The 19,754-nt window shown below is 42.0% G+C and overlaps 1 protein-coding gene across 1 annotated transcript in view; it reads right to left on the minus strand.

Moving 5' to 3' along the window:
* Positions 1–233: 233 nt before the first annotated feature.
* Positions 234–19,754, minus strand: part of DHX57 (DExH-box helicase 57) — a 66,240-nt gene continuing 46,719 nt past the window's right edge. Inside the window, 9 exon segments of the mRNA XM_018569891.1 lie at positions 234–521; positions 1,267–1,467; positions 3,450–3,584; positions 5,638–5,712; positions 7,614–7,751; positions 10,780–10,863; positions 10,989–11,084; positions 11,767–12,043; positions 15,616–15,816. Of these exon segments, the coding sequence (XP_018425393.1) occupies positions 378–521; positions 1,267–1,467; positions 3,450–3,584; positions 5,638–5,712; positions 7,614–7,751; positions 10,780–10,863; positions 10,989–11,084; positions 11,767–12,043; positions 15,616–15,816 (1,351 nt within the window). The 3' untranslated portion in view covers positions 234–377.

The raw sequence follows: 19,754 nt of genomic DNA on the forward strand, positions 1-19,754 counted from the left end.
ACTGGATTACTTTAACCAGCAATGAGAGTAGCTATTATCCCAATTAAATGATTATAGGCAGATTAGCTTTAAAAAAAAAAAAACTCCTAGTAGGAGATCAATCCACCATCTTCTATTAGTGTGTGGGCATTTTAGAGTTATACAGTATAACGTGTAACAATATGTTTATCCGGAAGCAAAAATTATTGACCATTTAACAAACGTTTTATATATAGACTTGAGCGGGCTTGATAATTTATTTTTCACTAAAAGTCAAATGATCCCTCAGCTTGTTACAGCCATTCCACCGTTTCATATTTGCACATACAATAAATAACCGATAAAGCATCCATCTGCAGAGGCAAAAGGACACGGACAACTTTCAATATGATCTCAGATCACTGTGTGGTCACCAGTTTGACAATCATGGCAATAATTCGGGAGCCACGTGGGCAGGTACGCAGGTCCATTGTAGGGTTCTTAATTTTATCCTGTAAAAGCTGGTCTAGTTCACTGCGCAGTTCTTTCACCAGCTCCGCAATCTGTTCAAAGAAATAAGGCACGGATTATGTACATTATGATTTTTATTCATAGATGCATCTTTATGCAGGTAGGCAGCCTGTGACCAGACAGCTAATGTGAAATGTTCGGGCGAACCAGATTCGATCTTGGTCTGACACTTTAAAGAAAACTTTTCAAGACAGTAATATAAGAACTGCAATTGTTCACCTGGTATTGAAAAGTGCAAACTAAAAAGCGCTGTCTTCTTATTCTTGCCTCATTGCCTACTACAGTAAGTCACCAACCTGGGAGAAGTGACTCTTAAGGTGGCCATACACTTGAATTGAAAAAAACGTACGATCTGGCCATCTTGGACAGGCAGATCGTACTCTCGATCATCGCAAGCCCGCCCCCCTGAGGGGCGGGCTTGCGATGACCGCAATGCTGAGCGGGCAGTGTGCGAGTGCGCACACCGGCCCGTTCGGCATTTGTCTCCCGAGCACCGTTCAAACCAGCCGAAAATCGTACGATTTTTGGCTGGTTTTCTAGCGTGCTCCTTAGACAAAAGATGTGCGACCGCTTTTCCATTAAATCTAGAAAACTTTTCCATTAAATCTAGAAATTAATAAATGGAAATACAATTCTACTGGTAAATACAACCCTTTGCTGCTTGGATTTCTCTGTGCTCTCAGTGTTGTTAATATACAGTATGAATGTCCCTGTGTTCTGAATTACTTGTTCTTAGTCCCTTTTCTTATATTTGAACAAAAATTGTCAAAACTTTACCTGATGTGAGGCTGCTACAAAGCGAATCCACCCGTCATCCATGGAAATTTGAAAATCCCCTTTGCGTAGCTCAACATTTACTTGGCCACCACCAAACAGAACTAGGGGGTACACAGACACCATGCTGCAGTCTCGCACAAATACACGGCTGGTCTTGACCTTTTCATGATACACTAAATATGGACTATCAAAATTCCGCATCTAAAACATAAACCCATTACATTAAAATACAATAATAATAATAATATTTTTTCATGTTTTTAAAAAAACATTCTACCAAGATTTGCTCGTTCCTTGAACAGCCAATTAGGAATGGTGTGGTTTTATGCACGCGTCATTAGTTATGTGGCTCAACATTCATAAAGGGGAATTTATCAAAACTGGAGCAGCTGTGCATAGTAACCAATCAGCATCTCTCTTTTATTTTCAAATCTTAACTGAACTAATTGAAGATAGAAGCTGATTGGTTGTCATGCGCAACTGCTGCAGTTTTGATACATTTCCCCCATAGTGTTTTATAATATTTCTGTGTATTGAGTTGTTTTTATTAAGTCTTTAGAAATTTGGAGGGGATTGTATAATGTTATCGGTGTGCCATAGTCCAACAGCTCTGTACAGTGGCAGTAGGAAAGTAGAAACATTGACATCACAAGCATGGAGGATATTATGCAGAAATAATATGGCAAGGCCATCTGTACTGCTGTATTGTAGGTTCCGTAATATAGCAATATCACACAACCCATCAAAAATGGCATGCATCAGTATGTGGCCGCAGTATTACATTGTCTCTCTCCATATTTTAAACCCCCACACATGCATAACCTCATATACCCATGTATAAAATTATAGTCTTCCTGTAGCCCTTTGCATGTTGTGAATGCATTGCATGAACTGTTCTAACAGGCTTTATATTTACAAGGTCTAAATGTTGCCATTTTGTTAGACTTAAAATGGACCTTATATGCAAGGGCTTGATGCTGAAGGTTTGTCAGTGGGGTGCATTCAGGAAGAATGTCAGTACTGTGTTAAGAGCAGAAATGGAAATTGCACCACGTGGCCACCACACTCTAACAAACACTTAGGCCTTGTTCACACCAAATGCAGACCAGATCCGGTCAGGTTTCTGCACACGCAGTGTAGTGGGTTGTGCCGCGTTTTAGACGCGTTTTGGATGCATTTAGGGCCGGTTTTGGTAAAAAAATAAAATACATTTTTTTAAGTTTAACATGGACTTTCAGGCACTTGCATGCGTTTTAGATGCGTTTTTGATGCGTTCCAGACCAGATCCAGAGCAGGTAAAATAGGGCTTGCCGCATTTTTTTCATCCGGTCTGGATCCGCACGCTGCGATGTGAACTGGAGGTCAAAATACCATAGGAATACATTGGATGCAGTTTTGATCCGGTCTGCACCTGCTCTGGTCCGGATCTGCTCCGCGCTTGGTGTGAACAAGCCCTTAACACAATAATAATAAGTGATCTTGTAAATCGTGTGCCATGTGTGTGTTCTGACTGATTGTACACCTGTTCTTTGACTGTGTGGTCTGTCTATGTGGCGCAAGCAAGTTATGGCTGATCGGTGTACATGCTCCTTAGAAAAGATAGAGCCAGGTGGGAGGTGTGGAGCACGCACAACACTAAGGCATCATTCACAAGGGCGATAAAACTGTGCAGTTGATGTGTGGCTTACCGGTTGTGGGGTGCGCCCCCCCCCCCCCCCCCCCCAGCTGCACGTTGCCAACTGAAATGAATGGGGTCGCGCCACAACTGCATGCCCATGTGTGCGTCAATAGAAAATGAAAAAAACCCCAAAACACTGCATTCAGGAGGCAGCAGTATTGCCTCCTGAAAACTGGGCAGTTGCCGCTCCACTCCCTCTGTGGACTCCTCGGTGGATTGCTTTTCAGAGGGTGGTGGTGTCAAGTCCGTCTGAATGAGGGCCTTAGAAGGCTAACACAGAGAGAGAAGTGCTAATGTAATATTGTAAAGCTAAATGTTTACAGGAAACCAACAGTATTGTAGACAGGAAGTAGTAGGAGATCATTGTGAGGGGAGTAAACAGTGAGGTGGAGAACACCCCAGTTTATTTCCCCATTATTTCTGACAGGAAATGCTCTTCTCTCTTTCTATTATGAGAATAATACAGGACATTGCAGACATTAAAGCTTTGAGTTCAATAACATACCTGGTAGTTTATAGAGGACGGGTGGATGTGAACATAACCATCATTCTTTGTCACAAATTTCAACTCCTCTGCTTTTGGATGCATTTTTACAGCTCCCGATCTTGTCATTTGAAATTTTCCTTCTGGTGTTCTCACCTACAAAAAAGGAAACCATTATTCGTTAAGCAAATTCGCTCCATCTTATGGGCTATTCCCTTCCCCCATGCTATCCTGCAGAGTTTGTTTCTCTTCTGCTGTCTTCTTTTCAATGCTCTTTACAGAGCAAGAAAAAAAAAAAGAAGCAGCGGTTGTTTCATTTCGGATTTTTCGTTATTTAATTCTTCGGGATTCAGGTCTGAAAGTCAATTTGTTTTGTTATTCGGATTCGTCCAAATCCAAAATCTTCGTTAATTTTAGATAATTACAAACACATTTTCTTTTTAACTTTTGGAAGTCCACAGAAACAATAAAATGTACACATTAAGGTGGCATTTAAGGAAAAATATGCAACAAAAAAGGCCACGCCTCTGGCTTTCCAAGGCTCGTCTACAACAATATGCTATTCAAATTCAAAGAAAATCAGCTGTACACAAAGTACAATCCAGCTTAGTTTTATTAATCTAAATGCAAACTGATTGGGCCCCTCCCTCCAACCTGTTTCAGCACTGAGGACCGGTTCACACCACAAACTCCGCGTTCCAGTGTGTTCAGCCTCTGGAACGCAAGCCGGCTGGCTTCCTGCGTTCAAGGACTCCTCCCCCTTCCCCAAGTGGCTCCGTCGGCTAACGAAGGGGGGTGGAGTCCGGTGACGTCGATGTCCCCAAGTGGGTGTAAGAAACTCACCGCGCGCCGTTCCAGCGTCACGTCTGAGACAGGCCCTGTCTTTTCCACGCTCCCCGTCGCTCTGATAAAACCGTCAGGGAAGCTATTGTGCGGCGTCCTTCTATAGTGCAGTGTATACCAGCCAGTCGCATGCTGTGCTGGTTCTCCTGCTGTCACGGATCTCTCCACCATTGAAGACACCGCTCTCAGTCTCCAGCTCAACCCCTCCTGCATCGTGGGTTTCCGTCTCACTCTGCTGACATCCAAAAACAGCAAGTAGCCTGGATATATAGGCTACTACTGTTAAAAAACGTTATCCTGATCATTATAACTAGAGGTGGGGATTGCTTAGGGAACAGCACCACCTAGTGGGGACTCCTAATAGAGCCTACTGCTTATTTCCTATGAGTTATACAGTGGATTCTGGACTATGCTATAAATGCCTGGAGATAACCATTGATGATTATTGCCTATACCCTATACTGTGGATTACTGAACTGTGTAATTACTACTAATTTATAACTCTAATACTGATATAACTCATGATCCGTGTGGTGACTTCTGAACTGTGAGGTTACTACCTAGTGCCACCGCTACCAACAGTGCATATCCCGCTTATATCGGCCTCACTACTTGCAACCATGTAATACGTATAAGGTTCTAAACTCTGCTAACCTGTAACTACTCCATCCCTATTGCTGGGGGAAATGACCATACACCACCACCAGCTCTCGGGTTGAACCCCAGCTATTTACTGCACCATTAACGGTTGATGATGTAATGGGTCCTCTTTCCTCCGCTACACCATTGGAAAGGATTAATTGAGGCCACATACTGACTAGCCGTCAAGAACACCTTTCCGCAGCTGTGATCCTAGCGACTTACTAGAGTGACGAGATAGTGGCTCTGTCGGCTAACGAAGGGAAGGTGGGAGGAGTCCGGTGACATCGATGTCAGTGACATCACCGGACTTCTCCCCCTTCCCTTCGTTAGCCGACGGAGCCACTTGGGCCGGTGAGTTTGCCCAAGAAACTTTCTGCACGAGCGCCAGCCCAGGCATTGGCCTATACAGATACAGCACAGCAATGAAGCAATAAAATGAACTAGGAACACACTAATCCAGCACGTTATTATTCTGAGTTGCCCCACTCAAGCGGCGGCCATATTGAGTGGGGCACATGAGATTAAAACCGTGCTGGATTAGTGTGATCCTAGTTCATTTTATTACTTCATTGCTGTGCTGTATGTGTATAGACCAATGTATTTGGATCTGTATGTGCATTATAAACAATCGAAATGAAATCGCTTAAAAAAAATTTGGATTAATCGAACACGAAAATTTTAAAATCAGTAACAGCCCTAATATAAATAAATATAAATAACTTACCTGGACCACATTGGGATACAACGCTGCACATAACATTGCTGACATCAGCTTTATATTCTCTCCATTTATGTTTGCCTGTACAAAATTGAATATCCACAAACAAAAGGAAGTTGTAAGTATAATTAGATCATGATTTAGCCTTTGGATGTTAGCAAACAGTGGGTGAAGGGGAAAAAAAATAAATACATTTACTGATCTATAAAACAATTCCGGATTTTAAGTCTATACTGACCATAAACATTAGTGAACAGTTTGGTTTGCTTTCAGGATCTGACCACCTCTCAATGTTCCCGTTCATGGCAATAGAGGAGTGGCAGTGACAGGCCACTGACCGTTCAAAGCGCCAGCTTATCTCAGGGGAAAGTCAGGCAAAGTTTTCCGACAAGTATAAGGGCATGACACGATCCATACTTTTATAATCCTTTATGTGGGGTCTTTTGAAATTTCCTTCTGACGGAGTTTGAAATGTCATTAAATCAATGCATTTTCTTTTTAAAAACATAATTAAACCTGCCATAGTAGTTCTATGCTGGGCACTGTTACAATATTGCTTGCTGATGGGAGTTTTATTTAACCCCTTCACGGCAAAATGACATACAGTGTAAGTCGCTGGCTTCAGGGCTGTTTAAACAGACTTGCGGCAGCTTTTGCCGCCGGGACTTAGTTTAAAAACTTGTAAAGCCGACTGTTGGCTTTACAGTAGAAGCGATTCTGGCAACTCAGCTGTCACCAGTTCGCTTCTACGGCCCGGTGAAGGGCCCAGACCGACACCCCCGCCGTGTTTCCCAGGCTCCGTTGCCCCTCCTACGGGCCCGGCTTCTATGGTGTAGGCAGGATGCTGGGGAGAAGATGGAAGAACCTCTGTTCGTCGATTCCCTCTCTGTACTATGGGACCGGGAGTGATGCAGATTGCATCACTTCCGGTCCCAAAGCTGTCAGTGCTGGGCTCCTGAAGCGATCTGCACTTCAATAGCTCATTTAGAGTACAAAGGTGATACTGGGGGTCTTTTGAACCCCCAGCATCACCTTAAAGAGTACCTGTCACCACACTCTTTTATCACATGGGGGGCTTGTAAGCCCCCCCTATGTGATAGCAATTAAAGTAAAAAAAAAAACAATAACAGTTTTTAAAATGAACATTAAATAAAATAAATCGAAAAATAATGTAAATTTTTTTTTAAAGTCCCCTGCGAGTGTCTTCACGCAAACACGCGTCAGGTGTGCCCACGTATGAAAACGACAAACGCGCTACACATGTTGGGTATCGCCACGCACGCCATAGAGCAATAATTCTAGGGCCAGTATTTTTGGGTATCTCTAAACTGATGACCTGTGGGGGCTTTTAAAGCGTCTATGGACTTTTTGGGGTACTGAATTTTGTCGCCTTTTCACGGACACACACAATTTTTAACCTGGACATGTTGGGTATCTATTTACTCGTTGTAACCCCATCTTTCATATTTTATTAAACAAAATGGGTATTTAATTGTGTTTTGGGGCATTTAAGTAGATTGTTCACAAAATGTTGGGGTTTGATAAGGAGTTGCGCTAATATCGTGCAAAATAAAAATTTGCAACTGCCACCATTCTATTCTACAGGGTCTTGGCTTTCAGAAAATATATAATGTTGGGGGGTTTTAAGTAATTTGCAGGCCTAAAATGTGGAATATAACATGGCTGCAAAAAAGAAAAAAAGCGCCTCAGTCATGAAGGGGTTAAACGGACTATAACTACCAATTTTTTTGTTTTACACGTGGGCTTGTTTGTGTGATATTTATTATTCATACATTTATTGTGATGGTCTGTGGATTGTGCCTAACACACCTGTAGCTTTTTTTAAAATGTTTTTTATTTTAGAGTGGAGTAGCAGTAAAAGAGATTTACAGATGGAATTTTTAATGAAAAGAGCTTGACAACTGAAAGGTTTACATATAAATTACAAATCAAGTGACAGATCTAATGAAGTGTTCACGTACCTCTTCCCCAGTAGCTTCCATGACCCCATCTCCTTTCTGGGCCCATCTCCTCTCAATGTCTCTAGCTCGAAGACCTTCCTGCACGAAACCAATATCTGACAGCAGCTCTGTGAACTGTCTCTTCAGACTAGCTATTTCCTAAAGCATGTATAAATTCCAAAATAAATATTGTGTTTGTATTTATTAACGGGAATGTAAAGTTGTTTACATTTTGTAGACATATTGTATGTGTAAATGAAAGACACGTACATTTTTTTTAGACATTGTATGTTTAAAAAAAAAATGGTTTGATGTAAATAATTATAAAAGTGTGTTAGTGTTTTAAAAACGGTGTTTCTATGTACATTATAGATTGTAATAATACATTTGGAGATATTTATCAATTCAGCAAGGCAATGCTAACCAGGAGAAGCAAGACACTGCGCAAGAGATTTACTACAAGATTACAGCTTAAATCGTATAAGGTTCCATTCACACCTAGCGGTTTTGTAGCGCTTTTTTTTTTTTTTTACGTAAAAAAAAAAAAAAAGGAAGGAGTACATAGGTTCCATAGACTTCAATAGATTTCAATGGAAATGCTCAAAAATGCACTGAAGTCCGGGATAAGCAAATATTGTCTAAATACAAGAAGCATGTGTATTCTTACTTGAATCTTCATGTGCTTTGAATATTTCTTCCAGATCTTTGCAGTAATCCAGCATGAAACTTGCTTCTAAGCAGGCGCTTCCTGTAATGAAGACTGGTCACCGCTGCTCTCTCCCCTTGTGCAGGGCGATTGGCCTTCTATTCACACCCCTGTAGTTTTCCGCAGGCAGCATGTAGCAGATGGGCATTCTTAGACCCTCCCACAGTTCTGCTCTCTGTACAGGTTATGTGCAGTACAGTGGTGATATTACTGCTATGTTTGTAAGGTAACAACGGGTTTGCAAAAGCATTTGTTGAACACAAAGCTGATTTATATCCAAGATTTAAGTCACAATGAAGGTCGATGAGGCACAAAAGAGCAGCATAGATCAGAGGGGGACACAGAGGCAGCAGAAAGGTAGAAGATTGTGGAACACTACGGCCACTGTCGGCAGGGGTGCGAGCATTCACATTTTGCTATCAATGGCTGCGATCAGTGGTTTGACATGAAATCTAGTAGACCCTTTTGACAGAAGTTTATGGTTGCTGAAGGAGCAGGGCGTGATTTTCCTGTCCTTGCCACAAACTTCCTGCATTGGGGCAAGAGTGCACTCAAGACGAGGATGATCCTATGACAACAGAGGTCCCAGGTTCCGGATTAAGGGTGTTGTTTCCATCTGGGGATACCAGATAAATGCCCAGAGAATACTAGGGGAGTATGAGCTGAGGTTGCTTTTGGCAGTGGAAATGTCCTGTGTGTCTCTTAAAGACACATTGCGACCTCGCAGTGGTAATGCAACTAGGACCAAAGTTAGGCAGATACTCACAAACCCGGGCAGTTGGTTCCGATGAGGGTTGTAAGCAGCCAGGAGGTGACCGAGTCACTGTAAGCAGGCAGTGGAAACAGACCGGAAACTGATGTGGTGCTTCAGAAGCATCAGGATGATGCTTCCTGCAGCCTGAATAGTGAACGCAGCACTCCACCTACCAGATGGTGCCAGCGCTCCATCCCTTACCATGGTAAAAAACGTCAGTATTGGAAATGACTGACGGTGTAAACAGTGAAGTAGCTCCTGGTGCTTCAACCTGATCAGCTGTACTCGCCAAGTAAGCCTTCAGGAGACAGGGTCACACCTGGGTCTGTGCCACAGCCCTGAACCCAAAAAGCACTCTATTTCCAACTAATACAAAACACTAAGGTCTGGAAAGCACCACAATGTAGAGCTGAGTGCCCGAAGGCTACATTCCAGGCTAGTGCTGCACCTTTAGTCCAGCAGTGTCTGGATATGGCCTCCAAAGTAGTGCTGAAATGCTGCCAATCTGGAAAGCTGCAATATAGAGACCAGCTCAAGCAGCAGTGTAGTGAGGAAGTCACAGAGGAAGGAACACAAGTGGTATAAACACAAATCTTGAACAAAGTCGCCAAGGAAAAAATACTACTAAGTTAAAAAAGACTACCAAAAAATCAGTTTGATTTTTTTCCCCCCTCAGAGCTTTAGAAACCAACCTCCTAGGATGCTAGCAAAAAAAGAAAAACTATGGAGGAATGCTGGGTAGACGAGGAGTTATACGGGCACTGCCTTATAATTTTTCTGTTTGCCAGTGACTCAACCTCCTGGTAGAACCTGACTGTTCTGAATTCCATGGAAAATAATGCTTACTGAAATGCACTTAAACTTCGTCTATTACATAATGGAGGCCCTTTATGGGATAAACAATATTCAAATGAACATAAGACGCAAGATCTTCAGGAGCTCCGGGTCACCTTTCCTGAGGCCTCTGTGAACTGGTAGCTTATAGCAGCATAAGAAAGATGTAAAATTAAGCTGAATTAATCTACCCAAAATAAGGTATTCTAGTATGCTAGTGCTACAAATGTTATTTAACCCTTTCCCTGCCACTGATGTATGGCATATGGTGGTACACAACTGTTTCCAACTGGCCACATCAGTATTCCATACATTGGTGGCTTTCTCCCTTCTGCTATAAGCTCATGGTCGCTTTAGCAGAAGGGAGCATTTTGCAAAAAGGCGCAATTTAAAATTTACAAATATTTGTTATTCATTATCTCAATACCAGTTTTATCTTTTAGATTTAGTCGGAAAAGTATTTTTTTTTTGTGCACCGATACGGATTTGAATTGTGTATTTTTTTCGTTTTCATATTGATTTGATCAATTATCGCACTACAAAATTAGTAGCGCAATCTTTTTATTCTTCTGGGCCTGTGCTTTCAGAAAATATATGGTTTGCAACGCAGCAATAAAAAAATCAAAACAAAGGTAAAAATGAGCAAAAATGGTGTGGCCAGCTGAGGTTAGAAGCGTTTGAGGCCTTGGCAGCGAAAGGGTTAATAAATAAAATCTTTAAATGAATAATGAGTTCACACACACACACTTTTTTTATTTTTCTTTAAATGCTCTTTTGGAGCAGGATTTGTTGAACTGACATACTAATATACACACACATAATATTCCTGAGTAGCCACACATATACAATTAAACACAGACATAATAATAGCAACAACTACCACCACCTCCTACCTGCATTACTCTTGATGACAGAAAATTGTCCCGGCAATACTGGAAACCAGCACGTGGGCTTTCCTTTATGACGTTACTCCAGCCCTAAACATATGGAAACCATATACATATATATATTAAAGGGATCCTTAAATGAGATTATAGTAAGCTGTGATTTACAGTTTTCTTACCACTGCCATATTGTATATGTTGTTTACTATACCATTTACCTTATATGCTTGAAGAAGAGCCAAATGATCACTATTTGCTACAGCAAATTCTTTCTTTTTCTTGTTGGCTTCATCCTTTTTATCCCAGGGACACACCTAAAACACAAATCAAAGTGAAAACACTGATGCACAAAATGTATTTGATACATTTGCTTATTTTCCCTTACAGTCAAATATGAATAATGCATGGCAATGTGTGATCAAGCATTTGGTTTCAAGCTCATCCCATGTGAACATACCCTAAACAGCCATCTTATTCAGGTGCACAATTACACATTCCAGCATTCCATGCTGCTACCTCCACTTTACATCTATTAAGTACTAAATACAATATCAATATAAAACTCCATATTATTTCATCTTATGCCAGTACAGGCCATTTATAGATACACCTAAGTGATGTAAAGTCAGATATTGACAAATAGGTCTACTTAAATTTGTCACAATAGTACTTCTGAATCCTATACAAGCAAAAATATGCAATACAAAAATGTCCTACTACAGTATACTGTAATGCCTATACACAGTAAAGACATTGTTACTAAAATCCTATACTGTACAGTGTTCTCCCTAGGGTTTTTATGGCAGGCCCTCTGCCCGGCTGTTATTACTATATTTATTCAAAGTTTAATTCCTCCTCCCATAAAGTAATAAGAATTACTGTACCCTCACATTTTCCCCTAAAAATCGCTACTGCATTATGCAACCCATTTGGGTTAAACTCCAAAATACAGCCACTCACAGGTAAATGAAAGAATGTAATTTTAAAAGAACTTACAAAAGGGGACTTAAAAGCCAGGCTGGCAGCAATAGTGAGAGCCGAGTCCAGACAGCAGAAGATGGCACCAAAGAGCATCAGTTTACCAATCCTCACGTCTACAGGCAGGGAAGCCAAGTGATAACCTAGTGGTGTGAGAGTTTCCTGCATAGTAAGTGCCCCAAGATCCCGAAGCCGTAACTTGGAATTTTGAACAGATTCCACTGAAGGGGGTTCAATCAACCGAGACAAAACAGTATCTAGACGGCACTGAGAAAATACGTCCAAAATCTTTATTCTAAGAATAAAAAAATAAGTAAATGGGTTATAAAAAAAACAAAAAAGTACATGGGAGAAGAAGAGCAAGTCCATGTAAATAAAAGAAGAACTAAAACCTCAGAACATTTGCCATATTGTGCAAGCATTCACAGTATACTTGCACATTAGGGTAGACTTCTCAGTATGCCCTACTTCCAGCAATATGAGGCCTGTGTTTCACCTCTTCGATCTGTCTGACAGCACCTCCAAGGCTTCCTTGGGTCTGGCATATTTTCTCTGATGGCACAACACTTGGGCATGCACAATGCTGCAATGTCCTGGCACCTGGCTCCATTCTCAACATTTTGCAGATGGCAGGAATGAAGCTGGGAGTGAACCATTCACTGTACATGCACCACAGGCAATGTACAGAAAGAAAGTTTGATAGGAGACAGCTAGAGACAGTTTTTTGGCAGAGGACATCTCTTCTAGCAAAACAACCCTTACCTTTAATTAATTATTTTTGCTTAATTTGGTTCTACTTTAAGCCTGCAACTACAAAAAGAAAATACCTGAGCATGTTGTGATCCTAGCTGCCCACTTAAACCAAATTGCAAAATTAAAAGTAAACAAGAGTGCCAACTAGTGTCACTTGTTTAAAATCACATTTTTTAATGTATATGGAAAGCCATATTTGTTTATCGTGTTTCCATGCTGATAGGACATGGAGCACAGCAAAGGCCTACAAATGACTTAAGACCCTAATGGTCTACCAAATATTGAGAAAGTCTCGCTGCAAAAAAACAAAAAAACAAAAAACGTTTTCCCCCACATTATAAAACATTCTGGAATGGAAAGAATGTTGACTGTCAACTTGAAATGCAGATAGGCATCCAAAATTTGCATATAACATTTTGTGCAAAGGATTAAAATCACATCAAATATGTTATACCAATAACACAAACTCTTAATGTGTGTTTTAGTACATGTAGCAAGGAGTACACACAACTAAGGAAGAGGTTCAGCTCAGTAAAAGGGTTCGACCTGAACTTTGTATGCTCCAGCGGCTGAACCCATTTATTGGGGGTAGTGATGCTTCCTGCTCTGCAGGCTGCACAGCATCATTGGCTGCCAAGATGCTGGCAGCATCTTATCAGCCACTATCCCACTGCCTGCCGGAATGCAAATGAGTCAGCAGGTATCCCAGGAGATGTCATTGACCAAATATGGTCCTGACCATATTTGGTCTATTACATCACATCGCTTCTGGCTGGATAAAAACAAAGAACTGAAAATCGCATAGTGAGTGCGAGTTTCAGTTGATTGAAGGAGCCGGTCGGAAAATCTTCGAATGAACAGTCGGCAGCCAATGAGCTGCTGGCTCTGTTTGGATATACTGACAGTGGCAGGTGGCCGCCGTCTGAGTACAACGCAAACAGCGGGAGATTCCTTGATAACACTTGTAAGCATTGATAGAGGAATCTAATATTTTCTTCATTCAGCCCACAGGTTGAACAAAAAATATTTTGGTGTATGGCCAACTTGAGTTTCAGGAAAACCACCAGTGCAATAATCTTTGTTTTACAAATAAACACGTATTATAGTGTACACCTGCGACAAAGAGGATTACAGAAGCATCAAGGGATTCCTAGGGGGGGAGGAGGGGTACAGCAGTCACAACAGTCTTTCTTCTTAGCGCTCATGCATACACTATATTGGCAAAAGTATTGGAACACCCCTCCAAATCATTGGATTAAGGTGTTCCAATCACCTCCATGGCCACAGGTGTATAAAATCAAGCACCTAGGCATGCAGACTGCTTCTGCAAACATTTGTGAAAGAATGGGTCGCTCTCAGGAGCTCAGTGAATTAAAGCGTGGTACCGTGATAGGTTGCCACCTGTGCAATAAGTCCATCCGTGAAATTTCCTTGCTACTAAATATTCCACGGTCAACTGTTAGTGGTATTATAACATAGTGGGAGCAACTGGGAACAACAGCAACTCAGCCACGAAGTGGTAGGCCACCTAAAATGACAGAGCGGGGTCAGCACGTGCTGAAGCGCACAGTGCGCAGAAGTCGCCAACTGTCTGCAGAGTTAATAGCTACAGAGCTCCAAACTTCATGTGGTCTTCAGATTACGCACTGTTGTTATGCCAGAGAGCTTCATGGAATGGGTTTCCATGGCCGAGCGGCTACATCCAAGCCTTACATCACCAAGTGCAATGCAAAGAGGCGGATGCAGTGGTGTAAAGCACGCCGCCACTGGACTCTAGAGAAGTGGAGACGTGTTCTCTGGAGTGACGAATCACACTTCTCTGTCTGGCAATCTGATGGACATGTCTGGGTTTGGCAGTTGCCAGGAGAATGGTACTTGCCTGACTGCATTGTGCCAAGTGTAAAGTTTGGTGGAGGGGGGATTATGGGGTGGGGTTGTTTTTCAGGGGTTGGGCTTGGCCCCTTAGTTCCAGTGAAGGGAACTCTTAAGGCATCAGCATACAAGACATTTTGGCCAATTTCATGCTCCCAACTTTGTGGGAACAGTTTGGGGATGGCCCCTTCCTGTTCCAACATGACTGCAAACCAGTGCACAAAGCAAGGTCCATAAAGACATGGATGAGTGAGTTTGGGGTGGAGGAACTTGACTGGCCTGCACAGAGTCCTGACCTCAACCCGATAGAACACCTTTGGGATGAATTAGAGCGGAGACTGCGAGCCAGGCCTTCTCGTCCATCAGTACCTGACCTCACAAATGTGCTTCTGGAAGAATGGCCAAACTATCCCATAGACACACTCCTAAACCTTGTGGACAGCCTTCCCAGAAGAGTTGAAGCTGTTATAGCGGCAAAGGGTGTGCCAACTCAATATTGAAACCTACGGACTAAGACTGGAATGCCATTAAAGTTCATGTGCGTGTAAAGGCAGGCGTCCCAATAAGTTTGGCAATATAGTGTATTTTTTTATACAAATGGGGAGACTACAAAATTTTGTAAGCAACTAAATGTATTTATTCAGTTGCCAACTAAATTATTTGTTTACATTTTGCTCCTAGCCAGCGCCTAGATTCTGCAGTGGGCAGCAGAATGTAAACAATGGGTTTCAATAGCTAGCCTGCTATTGGCTTTTTTCCAATTGCAATAGCAGGCTGGCTACTGTGCCCACCCACTGAACAGAGGAGCGGACCTGAGAGAGAAGAAGTCCGCTCCTCTGTTCAGTGGGCGGGATTTCAATAGCCAGTCTGTAATTGGCTACTGCAATTTGCAATAGCAGGCTGGCTATTGAACCCCCCCCTCACCAAGCAGAGGAGCGGAAACAAGCAACCAGAAACTACAGTTATCCGGCACCTACCCATCTCGTGGGAGTTTACTGTATACACATTTAACTGCCGTTCTGACCTCCTAAAATGCCAACTGCCTGACTGTCTGGGACTTTTCTACTTAGTGAATCACTAACCTAGAACAAGTATGCAGGTTGTTGTAGAATTTCAATACGACAGTCAAGGCATTTTCAGAAGGGCATTTGAAATGACAGCACAAATATTTCAGTTCAAATATTAAAAACATATTAAAAAAGTATTACAAACAGTATAAATATTAACAAATATAGCATATACCTTAAACAAAGCTGCTCCAATGGAATACGATGGATCTCTGGGGGCTGTTGATCTAGAAGCTGATGGTGATAGTGGTGGCTGGTGAACAAGTGAAAGCATACACCTGAGGCCACACGGCCAGCTCTTCCTTTCCTCTGAATAGCATTGGCTTTAGATACCCATGTTTCTTCAAGGCTCTCCATACTTTTTGATGGGTCATATCTAGAAAAGGACAAGTGCAAAAGTCTTACATTTTATCTAGACACAAAGTTGAGCAAGGTTTCACATATCTGAGAATGGGTGACAGAATTAAATACTATCCTGAGAATCAAAGAACTGTTTACCTGCATAACTGATATCAGAAGTTTGTTGCATGTATAGAGCGTATGGATTGAATTTGCTCATTCTCCACACTTTAAATCCTTTCTTTGAGTTAACCCTTTGGAGTCAGAGGGCTCATTTGGATGATACGGGACTGGTCTGGCTGGATTCCCTCCATCTTTCCCACTCATCTCTTTTTTGTCTAGAATTTAAAGAATCCTATAGGATTTTGGCGTAGCTGTAAAATCCTTTTCTTGGAGTACATTACAAGACACAGGATGGTATTCATGAACATGGGGTTTTGCTGCCCCCTTCAGGAGATTATACTAGCATAGCAAAGCTGTTGGATAGTCCTGCATAACCCCTCCCACTCTTTAGCAAGCCTCAGTTTTGTAAGCATGCAATAGTAGGAGTGGATCATAAGAACAGAGGGACGGGACCTCTGTCCCATCATGTACTCCAAGAAAAGGATCTTACAGGTAAGGCACTATTTTCTTATGTGGTAAAACAAACTTGTGAACAGAACAGGTAGCAGCCTCACATATCTGAGAAACAGATGCTAGAAAGCCCAAGAAGCACTAACAGAAGTAGTAGAATGTGCTTTGACAGTAAAAGGAGGAACCTTGTCCTTAAAGTGCATTTTTCTTTATTTCTCTTTCACGATTGCAGCCATATTGGGATAACACCTACTTTATATTTGTTACATGTTCCCATTCACATTGCATAACAAAAAATATTTAAAAATAAATAAATTCCTGCTTAAACTCTAAGAGCTTTGGGACTTCAAGTAATACTACCTAGCCCCCCATGTAATGTTGAGGGGGGTGTTATATTTACTTGAATTACTGTGTCTACCTTGCTGGCTTTCATTATCAGTTGTAAACTACATTTGAACACGGTCTGTCCTAACAAAAGGGTTAAAGACTTAAAAGCGTTGTACAGTACTGAGAGGTGTGTGTGTGTGTGTGTGTGTGTGTGTGTGTGTGTGTGTAATCAAATGTCACAGAAAAAGGTGAAAAAACCCTTCAAGCCAATAAGCCTGAATGACGATTTGTCAAATCCACCTGGAGATGGTGGGATGAAAATTAGGTTGCCCCCTGTGGGGGCCCTTGGGAACGAAAAAAAAAAAAGAGAATCTTAGTCTAAACGAAGCGGAAGCCTAAAAGTAGACTCAGACAGCATGCCCACATCCAGCAGTGGAGACCTCCTTGGGATAGCGAGGAGCAGGACATAGAGAAGGCAGGACAATCTTCTTGTTAAAGTGGAAAGGAGAAACCACCTTGCAAAGAAACAATCTTTTGGCATCAGAACAATCTGGTCTCTATGTAGTACAAACAAAAGATTCCTTACAGGTCAAGGCTGCCACCAAATTGGAGACATGGTGTGCTGTGGTGATGGCGACAAGAAAGGAGACTTTGCGAGTGAGATTTGACAGGTTAAGATCCCATGGTGACACGGGAACAAACAGCTGGCGCAATGTTAGCAACACCCTGAACAAAGGCTTTTACTAAGTGAGAAACTAGCAGTCATTGAAAGAGAATGACCAGGATGGAGATTTGACCCTTTATGGTCCACAAGGCCAACTGTTGACCCAGACCTGATTGGAGAAGACAGGTTTTGTCCCATCAAGTACTTCCTGTGGTGTAAATGCCTTTCCTTACACCATGAGAAATATGCCTTCCAGGTAAAATGGTGGAACTTGAGAGGTCAACTTCCTAGCCTTAAAAGTGTAGAGTTAACCAAACCAGATAAGCCCCTATCCTTCAAGACCTGGGCTTTAACAGCCAGTCTGTGAACCTAGGTGCTCCCTGTGACAGAAGAACAGGGCAATCTGGAAGAGCCCTCGGAGAATCTTCTAGGAGTTTGACAAGATCCAAATACCATGTCTGTCTGGACCAGTTAAGTGCAATGAGAATCACTGGAATGACCATTTAGATAAAAAAGAAGAAGATGCTAACAGGTATAAAGTGCAAGGACCTATAGTCTCATCAGCAAAGCTCCTATACTTCAGGATAGAGCCAAAGCATAGTGGGTGAACATTTATTTAATGGCGTTAATTTATCACCAACAGTGCACTTGAGTGCGAAGAATATGCTTGTATAATACTCACTGGGAGGAGCCCCTCTAGAAGAATCTGTGATGAAAAAGTTTTGGGGGTCCTTGTAGACCTTAAAGTCTTAAGCTCACACACTAGGTTGAACTAGACCGACCTGTGGGTTCTTTCAACCACATTAACTATGTCCACCATTGGAGAATGAACCAAAACACTGAGCTCCAGAATGGTGATTAGGCAACAAGACTCCTCTGGCGTCCAAGTCCCTTGGACCAAGAGAGAGTTCAAGACTCCTCCCAAGCCCGACAAGCTGGCATCCGCCATCATTTCCTCCATGCCTCCAGACAAGAGCCTAGGCACTGATAGGTTTAGGTCTCTTTTCTACACCCAGTTCCGGACATCTTGGCTCCTATATTAGAGATAGGTATACACCGAGTATTTGGGCGAGTACCTTCCCCGATACCGGAACTTTTGGTCAGAAGGAGATTTCCTCTGACCGGCAGTGCTGCGGGAAAACATGGAGTCGGCTTCCCGGCCAATCAGGAAGGCATTACCCACGCCCAGCCTCCTGATTGGTTGGGAAGTCTGCTTCCTGGCCAATCAGCATTGAGCCAGCCAAACAGCATTTAGCTGGTTTCCCGGGCAATCAGGAAGCCGAGTGGCGATAATGGCCCACCTCCTGGCTTCCGGATCGGCAGGGAAGCTGGCTCCATGCTAGCAGAAGTAATATAAGAAATATAAATATCGGTACTCTTACTCGATACCGAAAAAACGGTATCGGTGCATCCATAATTAGAGACCACATTTATTCAGAGTTTGGAGACCAACCCCTTCACAAAGCAGTCCCAAGAATCACATATCTGGATTATACTTAAGGAAAATAGAAAATAATCTCAGTGCTCCAGATATAACCCTATTTTCCTGATTGTTATAGACTTAAAACTCTATGCCAAAACCTATTCCTACTCACCTTAAAAACTCATGTTACCGTCCTGGTCCAAATTAAAGATTTTGAATCTCTGAGCTTTAGGTTATAGCACCACCTTCAGAAGTAGGACACTAGGCACAAAAACTAAAAAAACACAGCACAGCTGTGGGGCTCCTAGTGTGAGAGGGGGACCTCTGGTGTAAAAGGAGGGGCTCCTGATCTAAAAGGGGATTTTGATGTGAAAGGGGGGGGGTACTTATTTAAAGGGGGAACTCTGTCTTTGGATGGGGTCCCCCTAAAAAATGTTTTGAAGGGGCCACGCCATTTTATACATTGAGGTGCTTTGATAATTTGCATACTTTTAAAGGGTTCTGTGACTGAAAAAAGGTTGAGAAACACTGGGCTAGTTCTAGTGTGATCCACTTTGGACCCTCAGACAGATATTCACACAACTACACTTGATTGATTACATCGCTTGTAAACACGCTGCTATACATTTATTTCTTCTAGTCAATAATGAAGAAATATTCCAAAAAGTATTTATAGCCTTACTGTCCCTAAAAATCCCACCTCAGGTTTAGAGAAATAAAAACCCTCTTTATGTGAAAAGAGATCATGTTTTTTTAGGGTCCACATGGCTATAACAGATCCTGAGATGCAATATCAATAGAAGAAAAAAAAAAAGGTCCTAGAAATGATATGATGTTGGAACTCGCATAACTTCCTTCCTCTCCACAAAACGATGACATGAATGACATACCAACAACTAATAATTCTGGTATTTAGCTTTGCCAGAGGAACTTGTCTGCAGAATGCAAAAAAATGTAACCTAAAATTTTACACATACAAATTATGCAC

This window comes from Nanorana parkeri, unplaced genomic scaffold (genome assembly GCF_000935625.1).
Source record: "Nanorana parkeri isolate BGI_ZX_2015 unplaced genomic scaffold, ASM93562v1 scaffold1417, whole genome shotgun sequence".
Taxonomy (NCBI): domain Eukaryota; kingdom Metazoa; phylum Chordata; class Amphibia; order Anura; family Dicroglossidae; genus Nanorana; species Nanorana parkeri.